Source organism: Centropristis striata, chromosome 2 (assembly GCF_030273125.1).
Source record: "Centropristis striata isolate RG_2023a ecotype Rhode Island chromosome 2, C.striata_1.0, whole genome shotgun sequence".
In the NCBI taxonomy this organism is placed as follows: Eukaryota; Metazoa; Chordata; class Actinopteri; order Perciformes; family Serranidae; genus Centropristis; species Centropristis striata.
Genome location: NC_081518.1, coordinates 28,057,449 through 28,076,749, shown reverse-complemented (window position 1 = coordinate 28,076,749; position 19,301 = coordinate 28,057,449). Strand labels below are relative to the sequence as shown.

Genomic DNA, 19,301 nt, shown 5'->3' with positions numbered 1-19,301 from the left:
CTGATACTTTTGTGCTTTTGTTTTGAACACAGGACTTTTACTTGTAGTGGAGTCATTTCACAGTGTGGTGTTAGTACTTTTACTTAAGTAAGGGATCTGAATACTTCTTCTAACACTGGCTTTGAATGTATTTAATCAAAAGTGGATGTGATTAAGGACAGTGACTTTAAATAAAACAGATAAATTAAATGATTCAATCTAGTTGTAGCTAAAGAACAGTAGGCTAACTTCTCCTGTACTTGCCTCGCCATCACCCAAGGGCGTTGAATTATCAGTGTTTATCAGCCCTTTGGTACGAGGGTATAAGGCCACACTTCACCTTTTAACCTCATGTGGCTCTTCAGGTAGTCTGCAGTGGCTCCCTGAGGCTGTGACAATAAAATGTGTCACTTATCATTGCTGTCGGCCCAAAACAATTTGTATTCTTCTATTGTAAACATGTGTAGCTTATATACGGCATTAAAAAAAACCTTTTAACATTTGAGTCAATGAATATGTGCATCTTAGCTCAGGAATTTCTACAGCCCAATGCCTTAAACTCTACATTTTGCCAACTTTAAGTCAATTTTTGTTAGTAATTTGGTGTCCAGCCTCTCATTTGCTCTTGGCTCCTCGCTGCATTCTGACAAAATCATATAAATAAATGCTCATTGTGAACTATTAGTAATGATGCTAGGCTAATTAAGACTATTTTATGCTTTTTTGTAAGGCTCAAAATAAGGTTTGTAGCTCCATTCAGACATGTTTTCTCTTTTTTTTGACCAACAATGGGTCTTTTGTTCGTAAAGGTTGCCGACCTCTGTTCTAGACGGTCCAGCAGGTTTTTATCAGCCTGTTCAGTGGGTGGCTATAACAACCTCAAGGAGTTTAGAAGGAGGAGGAGACACAGGGTCATATTATGTAATATTCTTGGGGTACAAGACAATTTAACTGGAGCTGCGATGTTGGAGTTGACAAACGTGTTCTAGGCTGCGATCTTTTAGTTGCCTTAGTAATAATGAACAACTCCAAGGCAGGAGTGGCGTCACAAAGTGGGAAAGTGTAGGGGGAAGCTAAGAAATGGAGTATAAAGCATATGGACTGATAACAACCTACTGGACCTACTTGAAGGTGGAAAAAGCCCCAACTCACTCGTACTTTTGGGAATTAAATTGGAAAAGTCTCTTGGAAAATATGGGCACAAACCTCAGGGGTCCATGGTACTCTACCAGAGGGTCCCTCAAAAAAGTTTTTAGATTGATCTATTAGAATTAGCATAATGTCAGTTTATTTTGTTTTTAATAGTTTTTGTTTGTTTGTTTGTTTTTACAAAAGGCTCAATAAAAAATATTAAGAGTGTTAATTCTATCACAGGTCAATGATTACGTTCTAATCTAACAGTAATGATCATATCACTTTTAGATTCTGCAAATATGTTGATTACGTGTCTGATATATTTTTAATAAATTTCTCTTGTGTTATCTCACATAAATAAGACTATGTAAGTATGAAAAATAGGCTGCGTTAAAATATTCCAAACGTCATAAACAGGGGGCCCTGGTATATTTTCTATCTTGTAAGGGTCCTTGCAAAAAGACCTCTGCTATAAATAACATTAACCTTGACCTTTGATCCAATTAAGGGATTAATGCTGGTTGGTTGAGGGCAGGATTAGCTGATAAGTATTGTCTGAAGGTTTTATTTAGATTAGATATGATTTTACAATAAGAAAATTGGGGGTAATTATATTATTAAATATTTTAAAAAACCGTTTAACGTTAAAGTCAATGTTGCGTAAAAGATTTACGTGTGCGAGAACAACTTTCGCCCTTTTTCTTTAATCTGGTGCACACGAGGATCCGTAGTGACGTCAGTTTGTGGAAATTGTCAGAGTGGCAAGATGGCTACGGAACCAAATAAGACTGAGATCCTCACCATTTTCAAAAGATTAAGATCAATTCCTACTAACAAGGTAACGGAATAAGGCGTCGCCGTTGTGTGTGGGGTGTTATTGTGTGTGTGTGGTTCGTGTTGGCAGTTTTCTCCGGTTAGCTTCATGTCTCCGGTGCGGACTAACCGGCGGTTAGCTGAGTGGCTAACTGTTTGTTAGCTCATAGCTAGGCCTGGCTAACAGAAGCTAACGCTGCTAACGCTGCTAGCTGCCGGTGAAGCCGTCAAACATAAAGGCCACGTATACGATCTGTGTCCGCTGCTGAGCAGGGAATCTAAACAGCTCAACATACAATGTGTGTGGGCAATGAAAGTAGATTAAATAGACTAAACTATAGACGTATATTAAAAAATAAGTCCCGTTCACTAACGATATTAACGTTGTCAGTTGGACTCGTAACGTTTGACATTATTGATCCTATATGTCGCCAAAGCCAGCAGCCTGTCATGTAACCCACAGTAACTAACGTGTATAATGTTTGCCACCATATGTTTAGTTTAAAATTTATTTACAGTATATTAGTAGTCGGTTTAGCACAAATCTTTTTATCTTGATATAGGTATCGTCGTATCTTTTTTGGGGGGATCACACACTAACGATACTTTAATGATATGTTGCCCACTACAATGTTTTTATAACTATACAGCGATTCTTCGATACTCCATACAAGACAATTAATTACAATACATCACAATTAGGTCACCATAACTGTATTTTGTAGTACTATATATTGTCCAAGAATTGATTACAGTTGCTGATTATTATTGTCATTTTAAAATAATAGCACAATGTAAGTACACCCAACAGGTCTTATTTCTTAAGAATACTCATATATTGGAATTGGAATGTGAAATAAATGTTAAAAATAAAACATAACACAACCAAAATGAAATACGTGGACTCTCAGGCTCTTTTAACAAATTTCACTTAAATCAGAAATAAATTTAATACAGTATAGACAGTCATTCATTCTTTAACATGAAATATTCACTATCTGCATGGTCAGATTCTTTCTCAGCATAGTTTTTTTCTGTATATTTGGCATAGGCACTATGAAAATAGGCTTAGGCTCTAGGCCCGAGACTTATGATAGTCTGAAAACCCTGTTTACTCTGGCATCATCTTGGCTAATTCTTATGGAAACACTATGGGGGGCATATTGTACGACATGACCTCAATATTCCTTTTTACACACAAACTGACCGTAACTACATATCCACTCGTGCCAATAAAATAACAGTTCTATAAGTTATTGCATTACATTACATTACATGTCATTTAGCAGACGCTTTTGTCCAAAGCGACTTACAATAAGTGCATTCAACCTGATGGTACTAGACATAGACCATAGGAATCAAGTAAGTGAATAACTTTAAGAGCTAACTGTCATCACTAAAGGAGTGCTATATGTCAAATTATTTCCAAGCCCATTTATGCGTTTGATGTGATATTTTTAACTGAGCTGGCTTCAACAGACGCTTATGTTAAATGTAAATACAGTACAAGTGCAAACAACAAGTTAAACAGACATGTAAAGAACAAGTTATAGGACAAGGTATAAACAAGCAGTACAATCATTTACATTACCAAGTGGTGTAAATAAAGAAACAGGGAGTGCAAACAAATGTAAAGTGTGTTGGAGACACAATTTGGTTAGACATCAGATGATATTGTCCCAATCAATTCGATTTTAAAGTTTTCTTTTTCAGAACTGAAGGTTATGCTGGCTTTAGACTATTGAGTCTTGATCGGTAAAGATCAACATATTGTTGGTTTTATGCCCTTGAAACTGTAATTTCTTTTTTAAAAAGATGAGCCACATGGGAAAAAAACGTCTGATATAACTGCCATGTTTGTCAGAATAGTACAACACAGAGGCTATTTGGTCATAATTTCAATTTCACAGATTATATGATTTTGAGAACTGAAATTGAAAGCTCTTTATGATCGATTTAAGAATTGAACTCCTATTAAAAAGCAGTTAACACAGTTCCCTAAGGATATTTGAGGTTGGTATTTAGGTAGTAATGTGTAAATAGTAGCCCAAGTAAAGTGTTAAAAGAGTGTGAATGGTTTTGGGAAGAAGCTGAGAGGCAAATATTGTAATTTTGACTTCACTACATTTGTCTGACAGCTGTAGTAATTTCACACCTTTCCTGTCCAGTGAGAACCACATGTCTCCAGATGAGTTGAATTTGAATGTGAAAACCTGAAGTATGAAGTGTTTCTTTTAAGGGTTGAGAAAAAGACCACATTTCTGCCTGCATCTATGGAAATCGGGTTGTTATCAGATAACTAGAGCTACAGCACGAGCCCGCCTTTACTGTAACCACAATGTGCTGTAACAACAACATGTAATGGGAAAACATACTGTACCATGAAGTGATGGTACACTGCATCATTGTCATGGAGTTCACTAATCTGTATTTACCATTCAGCTCTTTGGGTACCTATAGATGTCATTAAATTATCTGTATTCACTAAATGTTCATGTTTCTGTATAGGTATGTTTTGACTGCGCAGCCAAGAACCCCAGCTGGGCCAGTATTTCGTACGGTGTGTTCTTATGCATTGACTGCTCTGGCATCCACCGCTCCCTGGGAGTGCATCTCAGCTTCATCAGGTACGCTGCACTTGTTCACCCTACAATGATCATAGCTGTCAACACCGTGCGTACCTCTGTGGCAGTTCTCGTGAAAAGCTGAGCTGTAAAGCTAAAATAAATGCATGAATGACACTTTAATTGCTGCATGCTGTACAGAGAATTGTTTCGGCCACAGATTGTGAATGACTCGGAATTCACTCGTCTGTTAACCTGCGGCTGGTGGCACGAAACACTTTTCTTCTTGTATGATACTCAGGACTTAGTTTCTCCTTACAAAGAGAAGACGTTGCACAGAATCCCATAAAAAGGTTTTCTTTGTTGTAGAGAAATGTTCAGGCATTTATTTAATTTGTAGAGTAAAATGATAGTTTCCTTGCTTGCACTCACTTGTAATACCCATTATTGCATCACATGTGGTTTCCCCCTATCACCTCACACACTTAAAGAAGCTGGCAAAATTAAAGTCCCCCTCCACTCAAAAATGTCTTGTTTTTATGTTTCCCAAAATGTCTGATGTCCTCTACTGAAGGGGGAGATGTTGGTGAACTTCACTACAACTTTATGTGCTGGAAAGACTCGTGCATCACTACGTTGAAAAGCGAATCAGAGCTGTAAATGAACCATGAAATCTCCAGTACAGAGAGTGAAAACAAACTATAACATCGTAGCAGATGTTATTGTACGTTTCACACCACAAACGCTGCAAGTAACAAGCTGACAAACAAGCTAAAGATGCCTACTACTAGTATTGATGCACAAAAATCTCCTAATCTACGTCTAGATGCTCACCCATGTTTCCTGTCAGGGAGAAACTAGATCAGACACATCCTCCTCTTCTTTTGTAAAGAATTTTAATGTGTTGTGGACATGAAATATCTCACTATTACAGACTGTAGCATAAAATCATGGAGCAATCATCAATATCAAAGGGGCTGGAGGAGCACAGCTGGAGAAAACAGAGTGAGGTTCTAGATGGTCTGAAAAATCATGAATTTACTGCCCGTCAAATCTATACTGCAAAATAAATTGCTCATCGTTTAGCATTTCCTTTGGGTTCTCCCAGTCGTGGAACACTCTTCTCGTGATGCATTTATTTTTTCCTTATTTTGTCACTATAAACTTGGAAATGCTGCAGTTAGGAAGTTTTTGAAGGGATTATTTATGTAAAAGACAAAGAAAAGAGAAAAACTTAGAAACTTAAGTCAACATTTTAAGAAGTTCTTAAGGACAAGACTTTCTGGTTTTTCATTTAGGAAAACATTAACTCTGACTTTGAATTTTACCTTCAGGTGTTTTGTGTTACCGTCCACAGGTGCAACTGACAGGTGCATTTGTCACACTGGAGTGCTAACTTTTCCATATTCTTCTGTTTTTTACCTCAGGTCCACGGAGTTGGACTCCAACTGGAACTGGTTTCAACTTCGATGTATGCAGGTTGGAGGCAACGCCAATGCGGTAAGTCAGATTTAATCGGTTAATAAGATGTTTCATGTAAATGACGCATGTTTCAGATTGGGTGATGTCTGATGTGATGTGATGCTATAACTTCCCTTCTCCTTCTGTCTACAGACGGCGTTCTTCCGCCAGCACGGCTGCTCCACAAACGACACCAACGCCAAGTACAACAGCCGTGCAGCCCAATTGTATAGGGAGAAGATTCGGCAGCAAGCAAACGCTGCATTGTCAAAATATGGCACAGATGTAAGTAGCGATCAGGTGGAGACCGTTTGGGGAATGTTGTAGACTGATCATTGTGTGTTTCTGTGTTGACTCAGTCAGCAGTAGATCCCCCGGCTTTGTTAATAAAGCTGTCATGCATCAGAACATCATAACACTGCACCTTCAGCTTTTGTTCTGTTTCAATGGAAGACATGCCGCATCCTTCAGTGGATTCTGCCATAAATAATTGTAACTCAACCTGTTTTTAACTACAGGAGCACACAGAACAGGCCTGACTTTATTACTTTTTAAACTGGAGGAATAATAAGTTAGTTTAGTAATGAAATAACAAACTGTGAGAACAAACTCACACTTAATGAACCCCCACGACTCACTGGAACAGTCAATACAATGTGTGTGCTTATTAAGATGTCTGTTTTTTTTTAGTTGCACACACTCACTTATGTTTCCCTTCTCTCTCATCCTCTCTGTGCTATTAGGTAGAGCTCAAAAGCCTGAAAAGGAATCCATCAGGTCCAGATACAGTGAGCAATAGAGGTTTATAATAATTGAGTGGCAGCTTTTCAAATCAGGCAAAATATTTGTAGCTATCATGTGATATGATCCTAAATATGCCAATACTGCTCTGTGCTGTGTCAGCTAATAACGGTACACAACCAAATTAATTAGTGATTTTATTAGTTGTTGTTATTTGCAGGTACAACACTCACTCAGTTACAATAACATAAATTGTCAGGAGTCCTGTGGATCATTGACATGTTTCATAATAGTAATAATCTGTCTGAGGCGTGTTGGCAGCTCAGAGTTCACAGGGTGTGTACCAGACACAGAATCTGATGGGCACAGGTCAGGCACGATGCCAAACAAAACATAAACATCTGTGTGAACACGGCTAATGAAATAGTCTCTCAGAATAACAGAGTCTTCCCCTCCTCGTTGCAGCTGTGGATCGACTCGTCTGCAGCAGGAACTCCTGCAGCTCCTGAGAAAAAAGAGACAGACTTCTTTGCAGAACATTCACAGGTTGGTTTGTGTGTTTGTTGTAAAATTCTGGCGTGCAGCCATCCTCAGTGAATGAGTTTGTGATGAAAAATGTGGGCCTTATATCAAGAAGCACTTTTTTTCTGTGTGGAACAGGAACATTATTTTGTTTTTATTAATTTTGTAATATTACATTTTTCAGGGCTGATGAAGATGTTTGGCACATTTTAATATAACTCATAATACAAACAAACATTTTTGAAAAGGATCTCTTTAATTTCACATTTAATCAACTAAACTTAACTGGAAATAACTATAAACAGCAGCATAAATACAACAAATATATATTAAAGTTCAGGCAAATAGATAAAAAATACATTAAAATTGTTGGCATTCAAATGTTGAAAAAGCACCACTATGATAAATTACCATTATTACCATTAGATGAAGTACTTTTTTTATGGAGTTGGCACACTTGTATTAATAATTTATCCTTGAAATAACTGTAATACAGTTTCTTATCAGCTGATAAAGACTAAAATGAGCTTTGATACGTTTCTATGTTTACTGGTGAATTTGTGTTGACGAATGCTTTTGAACCTAAACTATACAATGATATTAAAGGAACTGGTATTATGAATTTGTGTGTGACTAATTGAAAGTATTAATATCTTGGATTTGTTTTCTACCTTCTCAGTCTGCTAATGACTGGAGCATGGCGCCGCCCTCTGAGCCGGAGCAGAACGGAGCCGCCGTCACCCCACAGCTGACCGAAACGTCGGCCAAAAGCCCGGACGACAACCGTGAGTAAAACAAACCTCTGTGTTATCTGTTCGAGCAGTCCAGTGACTTCACTCAGAGTTTACCTGTAATGAGGTGCATACTATCACTCAACTGTGGAAACTGTCATGTAACGTATTTTGGGGCTCTTGAGGGAGAAAATAATCCCGAGGATGTCATAGTGATGTCATCAAGGGTTAGACAGCAGAAAGACGCTGATACAAACTGCTGATGTTGAGTTTGAAACCTGTTCAATAGGCAGCTGGGCTCTAATGGAATAATACTAAAGACAATGGAGCCTTAATTTACAGGCTTACTGGGGCTTAAAGCTACAGTTGGTAATTTTTATATGTATTTACAGTCATGGAAAAAAGTATTAGAACATTGTATTCTTCAAATTCTTTTTCATTTTAATGCCTGGTCCATGGTTTGCCAGCCATTTTCAGCCTGAAAATGGAAAATGTCTAGATTTCAGCTCTTAAATTAAACCCCTATGAGCTATTTTTGTTGTTATCATTATATTTGTCTTAACAAATGAACCTTTATTTGTACCAGAAATAGGAAATCTCCATATTTGAGAAGCTGAAAATACAATTTTCTGCCATTTTGTATAGAAAAACAACTTAATCAATTATCAAAATAGCTTTGTATTGACTTATTGTTGACATTTTGTTTCATATTTACGAGATTTATATTCTGTTTACTGATTGGGAGGGTACCCCATTAACTAAATGTTGCTGTCCAGTAACCGGGGGTTTTGATTTCATCCAGCATGCTGTGAGCTTGACAAATGCCTGGAACTAAAAGTAATTATATCTCACCTCTGCTGTTTAAAATTTCACCTTTGTTTGCAATGACTTCCAGTGTATGTTTGGATAAGAAATAAATTAATTCTGCTTTGTATTACAGAAGTATAACAGAAGTATTAGCTAGAGGTGGCTTTAGAGTATGCAACTAGCTGTGGCATAAAAAGAATAACAGGAATGAAATGTTTTTGTGTGGTTGTGTGTAGAGCCGGAGGAAGGACCCAGCATCGAAGGTCTTAGCACGTCACCCAAAGCCTCCATGGGTGAGTCTGCTGCTCTGACTGAGCCTCCGAGGCTCCGCTCTGTCATTACCTCACCACCGTCATCTGCAGTTTATCTTCATGTTTGACGTTTGTGCTTATTCAGAGGGAACATTCTCCAGTCCTGTTCTACAGCTTCTTTGTCTTTCTGTGTGTATATCCATACGTACAATATCTCATATTTTATTTTCAAGGTGCTCAGAAAGGGATTTATTTTTATAATCAGTGAATCTGCTGAAAAAATCATACAAAAACATGCATATAATAACGTGCAAAAAGAGATGGAGACACATGGAGGGACTGATTCATGGAATATCAAAATAGTTACAATTTACTTTTCTTTCTTTCTTTCTTTCGTTTGTTTTTTTATTATTTACACAATCTTTAATGTGTCATGTCATCATGTGCCTCATACGTGACAAATGAATACGTGAATTAAATTCACCATCTAGTTCTTATATTAAGTTTATAATAAACTGTGTATGTAACTTAAGAGACACTCTGATCCTTAGGGACAAAAAATGACTCATTAAAACCACAATTTTATATTCCACTGCGCTTACAAAGTAAATTATGCATTCAGTTCATCAGACTTTCAATGTAGAGTTCAGGCTTTTAAAACGATAGGAAAAATAATATTAATATATAGTAGTTTATAGCAGAATTATTATTTATTTAAGTTTTTTTTTTTGTCTGACTGCGCAAAAAAAAGACAATGCATCAAAATCTATATTGTTGCTAATAATTGATTTAGATTTTTGTGCGTTTGTTAAATAAAAAAAAGCGGCTTTTAAAAGGTTAAAATTCTGAAAATGTATTATTATATATAATATTTGTGATTTATAATTAGGACTGATATTGATTAATCAACTAGCTAAAAAATATATTATTACATAATATCATGACATTCTTTGTCATGGAAAAATCGGTTCAGCTTTTTTTAAATAAGGCCCGGGGTTAAATGAGCTCCTTTTGTGTTTTGGAATATGGCGACTGGTTGGTCCTGTCGTGCAGACGACTCCATGCGCTTGTCAGCACAGGAAGGATGGACACCTCCAGGTGATTAGCTGTTGTTTGTGCCTAAGACGCATGGTTGTGTTGCTTGATTGACACCCCATCAGCCGCCTCCCATCCCCGGCTCTGTCTGCTCATCACGCAATGGAAATATCTCGCTTGGGAAAGCCTGTAATAGTTGTCTGCTATTTCTGCTAAACAATTTGCTCTTTGTGAAGGCAAAGCTTTATAGTCTAAAAAAAAGTGAACCAAGGCTACTGCATTGTGTAGAAAGAGAACAGTCAGGCTCTCTGACATACCAGCAGCTAATCAGTGTTTTAGCTTCGAGCACTTCAGATGCAATATGTTGACGTTGTGGCGTCAGAACTGGGAAGGAACGTCTCGCTGACAAATGTGTTCAAAGGACTCTAATAATAGTATTTGTCACTATGGTCGGTTGACTCTGAATTTATGTTTTTATCTAGCGTGTAATTTCAGTTCATACCTTTTCTCACAGTGCAAAACAAACTGACAGACTAACATCAGTGTTAGGAATGCTTGAAAGTTTTCACCTTGCTGGCGATTTTGTGAAACCCAGGTGAAAAGGTCACATTAAATGCCGTGGCGCCCTGTCTCACACGTCTTTCACTGAGCATATTAAGAAGTTTGGGAATTAACAATAAAATCCAAACAAAGCCTTTTTTCTTTTCTAAGCGTTTCACCTGCAAGCTGGTGTGTTTTTCTTGCTTTGATCTCAGATGTGGAACTTATCCACATTCAGTGTATTACCTGCAGTAGATGGAGGTTTGTAGAAGCAGGCATGAGCACTGACACAGAAGATGAACATATACTGCTGTGGACGGGGGCAGCAGAGAAATGTATTTCAGACACCTAAAAATCAATTTCAGTTTAAGTGAAGGCTTTATTTAGAATATTTTCACCATCAACACACCCTTTGCAAAAGGGAAATGAAGCCGTTATTGATGCTTTCTTCAAAGCTACCAGACTCCCTTGGGGAAAATAACAGTAATTTTCCCTTACAGAACACAGCAGCAGCTGGTCTACTGCTGCCTCAATCTGTTAGTTTGTTTGTGTTACTGTGAACTAACTAAAATGAACTGTGTGACTATTGGTGAATCTGGATGAACCTTTTAAACACCAAAGTCATAAAATAACATGAACAGATTGAAGCAGCAGTTGACCAGCTGCTCCTGTGTTCTGTGAGGGAAAATTACTGTTTTTTCAAAGGGAATCTGGTGCCTTTGAAGGAAGCATAGATCTTTGCTTCAGTTTTCTGTCATAAATTGAAGCATGCATACTTTTTTTTAGTTTGCTGTAATACTTCTTGCTGCTGCCCCCATCAAAAGCAGTAAATTGTTCCATTATTTGAAACTGGAGTCGTGCTGACCTCCATCTATTGTACGAAATACTCTGAATATAAATAAGTGCCTCATACAACCACACTTGAAAAACTCTAAACTATCTCTTTAAAATCATTCTCAATTTACTTACTTGGCTGAATGAAGGTTTAAAAATAAAACTATCTTGCAGTTTAACAGATTGCCTCTTGTGTTACAGAAGTGAAGCCTTCCATTATTGGGAAAAAGAAGCCAATGGCTGCCAAAAAAGGGGTGAGTCACATTTTCATAAAAGCCACAAGCTTTAAGATGCTGTCAGCCGTCAGCCCAATGCTGAGGATGCACTTTAACATGTAACATTCAACTCTGATCCGTGCAAAACATTTCCCACTGATGCAGCTTGGTGCAAAGAAAGGTCTCGGCGCCCAGAAGGTGAGCAGTAAGAGTTTCACAGAGGTGGAGAAGCAGGCGCAGGTGGCCGAGAAGCTGAGAGAGGAGCAGGCTGCTGAGGCCAAGAAACAAGCCGAGGAGTCCATGTAAGGAATATTAGTTACCTTTATGTCTTGAAAGATCCGTTTAAAACGAGATTTTTTGTAAATCTTTGTCCACCTGCTCTGGTTGTTGCAGTGTGGCCTCGATGCGTTTGGCTTACAAAGAGCTGGAGATCGACAGGAAGATGGAGGAGAAGAAGATTCAGACTCTGGAAGGAAAGAAGAGAGAGCAGGCTGAGAGGCTGGGCATGGGCTTCGGCAACAGGAGGTAACATCAAGTTCCTCTGATCAGCTTTTATCATCAGGAACAAAGAAAACCTGAGTGATGGAGTACAGGTGCATCTCAATAAATTAGAATATGATGGAAAAGTCTATTTCCAGTAGTTCAAGTCAAATAGCCCCGACCAAGTATTGAGTGCATATACAGTCATGAAAAAAATGATTAAACCACCCTTTTTCTTCAATTTCTTGTTCATTTTAATGCCTGGTACAACTAAAGGTACATTTGTTTTGACATATATAATGATAACAACAAAAATAGCTGATAAGAGTTTAATTTAAGAGCTGATATGTAGACATTTTCCATAATTAAACTAATTTAAAAATAAATAAACTTTTCTATGATATTCTAATTTATTGAGATGCACCTGTATGTTTTTGATTTATCTGTAAACGTGTGTGTGTGTGTGTGTGTGTGTGTGTGTGTGTGTGTGTGTGTGTGTGTGTGTGTGTGTGTGTGTGTCCTGTTTCAGTGCCGTGTCTCACTCGGTGATGTCGGAGATGCAGGTGATCGAGCAGGAGACTCCTGTGGGAGCCAAGTCCTCCTCTCGCTCCAAACTGGACATGTTCGATGAGCCGGGTTTCACCTCTGGACCCCCAAAGTATGTATGACACCTTACAGGTTCTGGAAATCCTTGGAAACACTTAAGCTCAATTGTGGCATTAACAAGGATTGAATTAAGTTCTCGACCCCTCTCTGAGCAGGGAGTAGGGACAGCGATGGATTTCTCTCTCATTAGTCTGTTGTGTTTGGTGTTTCAGATATAAGGACAACCCGTTTACAGTGGGAGACAGTTTTGGATCCCGATGGGACACAGAGGGAGGAACCGCCTCCTTCACCACCTCCTGGGCTCTGGAGAAGGAGGACCCCAAGGAGGAGGTCACCATCTCTAGTATTCAGCCAATCGGAGAGAGGTATCTACACGGATTCATGCACACAAGCTCACTCATACTCAGAAATAATACCAATAAAGCCGTAGTGTTGCAAGCTGGAACAGTCACGTAATTGACGGAAAAATATTGACAAACTATTATGATAATCAATTAATAGTTTAAGTAATTTTTCATGCAGAAATGGCAGAAAATGTCGAGATTTGCTGCTTTTCTCTGTTTCATTTCACAATGAACTGATTATCATTTGGTTTGGGACAACACAAGATATTTAAAGACATTGAAAGACCTCAAGAAACTGTGACCGACATTGACCAAACGATTAGTCAAGAAGATAATGGTCAGATTAATGGATAGGCCTGTCACGATAACACATTTTTTAGGACGATATATTTTCCCAGAAACTATCACGATTAACGATAGTATTGTTGAGTACATCCTTTTCCACAGCAATGGATTTTTAAATCTGTGGAATATCAAACATTGGAATTGAAATGTTGAAAATGAATAATGAAACATCCTAGATAAATAAAACATAAATAAATAAACTAATATCAAAACAAATAAAGTAGACTCTCTGTGTCTGTTAACAGAAATTGTAGATAAATATCATATTATTATTATATATTATAAATAATACGTGCGTGCGTGCGTGCGTGCGTGCGTGCGTGCGTGCGTGCGTGCGTGCGTGCGTGCGTGCGTGCGTGCGTTCGTGTCTTAAGTCTTAACTTTTGACTATCGGGACAGGCCTATTAATGGATGATGATAATAACGGCCAGTTGCAGCTCTGACGCGTTGTCTTGTGTTTACTCCAGACTTCCCAGCAGAAGAAAAGCCGACGTGTCCGCTCCCGTGTCTGAGTCGAGTGAGGCACGACAGAAATTTGCAAACGCTAAGGCGATATCTTCAGACATGTTCTTCGGTCGGGAGAGCAGCGCAGAGGTGAGAAACTTCAGCTTCACATCAGTTTACAATAATCACTCAACTCCTATAGAGAGAGATTAGTGTGCTTATTTGTTTGTTTTTGTGTAAAACTGTTACCAGACGTTGACTTTTGTTTCTTCTTCTCTCAGTATGATGCAAAGACCAGACTGGAGACCATGTCTGGAAGCACCTCCATCAGTTCAGCCGACCTGTTTGGGGAGGGCGGCGATAAAGGTAAGACCTGTTTGTTGTTGGTTTGTTTGTGTGTTTGCTGATTATTCTTAATTTTTGTACTAATACTGTAATTTTTTCTTAATTCTGGTACCAAGCCTTACTATTTCCTACTGAAGACTTCCATCTTTCTTTACATATTCGTGTGTGTCTGTGTCTGTGTCTGTGTCTGTGTCTGTGTCTGTGTGTGTGTGTGTGTGTGTGTGTGTGTGTGTGTGTGTGTGTGTGTGTGTGTGTGTGTGTGTGTGTGTGTGTGTGTGTGTGTGGAAATCGATACAGCATGGTATCGCAATATTTGGCGTGGCAATATTATATTGAGTCATGGCCGACAAGTATCAATATTTTATTTTAAGAATATACTGGAGATCCTGGTAGCATTTGATACTACAAAATGTAAGGAATCAATAGGCACCATGTACCAGGTTATCGTGTCGAGAGTTTGTCAAAATAACGCTGCAAAGTAATTTTTATGTTTCATTTCATTCATATGTTTCATTTCATTCTAAAACATTGAGAGCAGTGAAGCTTATTGTTTAGGATAGTTTAATAAAATGCTGCAGTTGTTGTCATCCATACATGTTTGATATCCGTTCAGTTCAGTCTGACTGAATACTTTGTTGGTCAGTCTGTGGGTTTGACTCTCATTGTGGAGAAATAAAAAGACTGAAGTGAGATGAATACACTGAGAATTTTCTCTGATTGAACAAAACAATTCTTGATTGAATTTAATTTTGTCGACACAAAATGCAGTTAAACAGTTAAATCACAAGATATTGTCGCACTACTCACCATATCGCAAAATACTTAAAATTGCAAGTATCGGGATAAAATCCTTTCGTGGGTCCGATACGCTGATTCACACCTCTAATGTTTTATATAGTTCATGTTGCTGCTAAAATACACATGCAGTTGTTTAAAAACATCACGTTGTAACACAAGACAAACTGTATGTATGACTTTAATCTAACCATGCACTCCTTCCTCCTGTCCTCTCGTCCTGTCAGGGAGAGCTCCGGGCTTTGACAGCGTGCTCCCCTCCGGCCCCGACATCGCACAATTCAAACAGGGAGTGAAGACCGTAGCGGGCAAGATGGCGGTCCTGGCCAACGGCGTCATGAATACTATCCAGGTGAGTCCTCCTAACATTAAGAATCCTATTGTTTGTCTTCTCTTTTATCATATCCTGTTTTTTTTTTCATGTAAATATTAAGTTTATAAATATACACTACCTCTCAAAGTTTGGGGTCACCCAGAAAATGTCTGTTGTTTTCCATGAAATTCATGAAATAAGTTACAAAATGAATCGAAAATATAGTTAAGACATTGAAAGGGGCAGAAATAATTTTCAGTTGTACAAATCTCCAACTTCACCTCTAGATACTCAGCCAGCCTGAGATAGGATCATTTTTTTGCTTCTCAAATCAGCACAGAACAGTTTTCAACTGTGCTAACATAATGCTCAGCAGGTGATCTCTATAATTTTATCTCATATATTTACTAATTATTCATATTTTTTCTTAATATTTATTTCCATGTATGGGGTAAACTGACCTGCTCATTCTTGTTTACCCTGAGAATCAATCAATAAAACTGGTGAAAAAACGAATCAAAGTGAGATCATCAGAATCGAGGCCGTCCTGAAGTTGTTTGATGAAGTAGTATATTGACTATGTATTCATATTTTTTCTGAATTAATTATTTTGATCTCTATGAATTTATTTTATATATGTTCTATTTATTATTATTTTTGATTAATAAATTATTTTAATTCTTTTAATTGTTTCCTATATATTTACTATTTATTCATATTTTTTCTGAATAAGTTATTTTAATTTCTATAATTTTATCTTGTATATTTACTATTTATTCATATTTTCCCTGAATTAATTATTTTAATGCCTATAATTATATTTTATATATTTACTATTTATTCATATTTTTACTGAATTAATTATTTTAATCCCTATAATTTTATTTTAAAAAAAAAAATCATATTTTTTCTGAATTAATTATTTGAATCTCTATAGTTTTATCTATACATTTAATATTTTATTCATATTTTTTCTGAATCAATTATTTTAATCCCTATAATTTTATTTTATGGGTAAACTGACCTGCTTATCCTTGTTTACCCTGAAAATTAAATCATTAAACAAAATTGTTGAAAAAATCAAATGAAAGTGAGACCTCACCGGAGTTGAGCCGTCCTGAAGTTGTTTGATGAAGTAAGACCAGGCGGGATGATTACAGACGTTTGCTCATTTTTCCATCTTTTTCAATGTGTTGTCAGGACCGCTACGGCTCGTACTGATGTGGCGTGGCGGCCAGCAGCGACCTGTGGGGAGAAACGACCTGAGCAGCCTCCTGACTGACGCGTGGGCGGAGTTGACGGGACGCAGAAAGGACCGCATGAGGAAAACTAATCGTCCTTCTCGCCCGTCCTCTCCTAGAGACAGTGTTCCAGGAGTGACACAGTATTTTCTTCCCTCATTCTCATTAGCAGACTCTTGAGTTTTTATTTTCGTAAAGGAAACCATCGCAGGGTGTAGTTTTTTCTAAACCAAGAGTTAATTTACTGTCGAGAATTTTTTTGGTCCTAGTTTTCAAAAATGACGTCAGAGTAAATTCTTCTATATTTTATTCCTTCTACATAAATCAAGTTTTTGATTCATACTATCAAATACTTCATGCTTATGTCTTCTTTTTTTTGTTTAATAATGATATTAAAAAGTTCCAGTATCTATTTTAAACTGTCAGCGTTAATTTTGAACAAGAATCCACAACGTTTGCATCCAGTGTTTGATCCACTCAGTCCAGTTTGTCCACGTTTGTTTGTTTTTTACACGAAGCACTGACTGCAGCTGTCTCGACGAGTTCAGACGGTTTGTGAGCTCGGAGTTATGCATTTCTGTCTGGGTGAGCCCGTATATATTATGAAACAGTGGAGCATCAAATATTTGGTGTCCTAGCTGCTATGGTTATTTATTATATATCTTTTAATAGTTAAAGCGTTCCAACAGACAGACACAGGGCAGGAGAACTAAAGATAATGGAACCATGTGGATACCTCGGCTGTATCAAATAGTTTGAAGATTCAAAGCTTCATTCAAACACTAACCAGCATGTTTAAGCATTTTTTTGTGGCTCCACTAATATTTTTAGTATTTTACTGTGATTAGAATTTGATTCTAGTGGCATCTGCGTTTACAGCGCTGCAGAATGTGGTTGAAAAAAAATAAATGTACGGTAATCATTTCCAAAACTCTAAACACAATTTTTTTGTCTAACAAAAGATTCTGACTCCATCAATATTTGTTGACATTTAACCATCTTTTTTTTTTTTTATTGCTGCAAAAAACTGTTGGCACACCCCTTTATTAATGAAGCTGTCTGCAGGAATCTAACAGAACCATAAATTACATTTATATCAACCAAATTTAAAAAAACAAGTCATATTTAATCTCGGACACTATTATAGCAAATGAAGTCATACAAATATAAATGGGATACAGGTGCATCTCAATAAATTGGAATATGATGGAAAAGTCAATTTCCAGTAGTTCAAATCTAACAGCCACAACCAAGTATTGGGTCATATATGGATGGACATACTTTTCAGAGGCCAACATTTCCATATTTATCATACTTTTGTATTCAAATTTTTTCGAGACACTGAATTTAAGGTCTTCATTAAATGTAAGTCATAATCATTATAATTAGAAGAAATTAAATAAATGAAGACATGAAATATTTCATTCTGTGTGTAATGGATGTATATAATGTGTTATTTACACTTTTTGAATTGAATTACTGACATAAATAAAGTTTTCTAGGATATTCTAATTTATTGAGATGCACCTGTACGGTGCTTAACAACTTTATTAGACCAACTGTCTTAAAAATTAGAAAACATAAATATTTTAGAAATCTTTAAAAAGCTTAAAAAAGTTTAAAACTAAAATGTTATTGTTATTTATTTTGCCAATAACGAGTTGAATTCAACTTTTTATACCATAAAAGCAGAACATTTAACCACTAAAACTCATTCTTCTGTTCAGGAAAGCAAGCAAGTAAATAACTATTAATGGACTCTTAATCAAGAAAGCATGATGTGCTGTACTATGTTTCACCGTTTTTTTTAATAAAACCGCCTCAACAGAAGCTTTGAATAGAAACTAAACGTTCGGTACAGCCCGAGTGACTCCAACACCACGAGTCCCTGCTCAGAACTTATCGACTCTGTTCTGCATCTTCACGTCACAACCTCCAGACTCTGACGTGCTGCTGGTTGAATGTGAAGTCTGCCTCTGATAACAAGGACCTCCACTCTGCCTTTTTTACTCTCAGCAGTTGAAAAACTTTTATTTTCGAAGGCTGATGTCTTCTGTTTACGTTTTTATCTCTTCAGTTTTAAACTTTTTGTGGCTGGTTTGACAATAGTCCTGACTTTGTGTTGTGCCTATAGAGACAAAAATGATTTCCAGTGCCAGTAAAAACATCAAAATGAGCTCTAAGTGAAATTTTCAATTCTCCATAATCATGTTGGACACAGCTCCCTCCCCTTTGTGTTCCTGGCAGACTTGATATTCAACAAGAAATTTACAGAACTGTCTTAACTGATTAGAAACCGGTTTCAAATGTCCTTTTGATAGATCATGGCGTCATATTTGTCCCAGCGTGGCCTCCGTGCCTGTCTGTGTATCTTCCACGTGTGATAAACTCTCCAAAAAGTAACAAACATTTGAACTGAGGATAAAAAACATTCAACTATTTATTTGTAGGCTACAAAAAGAAACTTATCCAGTATGTTAATAAAGATTTAAAACCTCTGGCTTGTTCTCGTCATTGTCTCCACACACACACACACACACACACACACACACACACACACACACACACACACACACACACACACACACACACACACACACACACACACACACGCCCCATTTCACAATTGCAGGTACATTTGAAGTTTAGACAAAATAAGAATTTTATTTTATTTCTTTTCCATGAAACCTTTTTCATTCCCATAGATAATACTTTAGATTTAACACTCCCAGCATTTGCCAAGCTTAAACATGTAAGATTT

At 37.2% G+C, this 19,301-nt stretch overlaps 1 protein-coding gene across 4 annotated transcripts; it reads left to right on the top strand.

Moving 5' to 3' along the window:
* The first annotated feature begins 1,847 nt into the window (after nt 1-1,847).
* arfgap2 (ADP-ribosylation factor GTPase activating protein 2) lies at nt 1,848-19,038 on the top strand. Of its 4 annotated transcripts, XM_059352716.1 has the most exons (18): nt 1,848-1,951; nt 4,435-4,553; nt 5,918-5,990; nt 6,105-6,236; nt 6,695-6,739; nt 7,158-7,238; nt 7,894-7,999; nt 8,989-9,045; nt 10,057-10,101; nt 11,614-11,666; nt 11,793-11,929; nt 12,021-12,152; nt 12,637-12,765; nt 12,926-13,078; nt 13,870-13,996; nt 14,128-14,212; nt 15,214-15,338; nt 16,500-19,038. In XM_059352716.1, the coding sequence occupies exons 1-18, from the start codon at nt 1,880-1,882 to the stop codon at nt 16,518-16,520; spliced, it is 1,692 nt and encodes a 563-aa protein (XP_059208699.1). In that variant the 5' UTR covers nt 1,848-1,879; the 3' UTR covers nt 16,521-19,038. The 4 variants fall into 4 exon arrangements, with proteins under 4 accessions (XP_059208699.1, XP_059208707.1, XP_059208716.1 ...); XM_059352724.1 differs by lacking the exon at nt 6,695-6,739; XM_059352733.1 differs by lacking the exon at nt 10,057-10,101.
* The last annotated feature ends 263 nt before the right edge of the window (nt 19,039-19,301 follow it).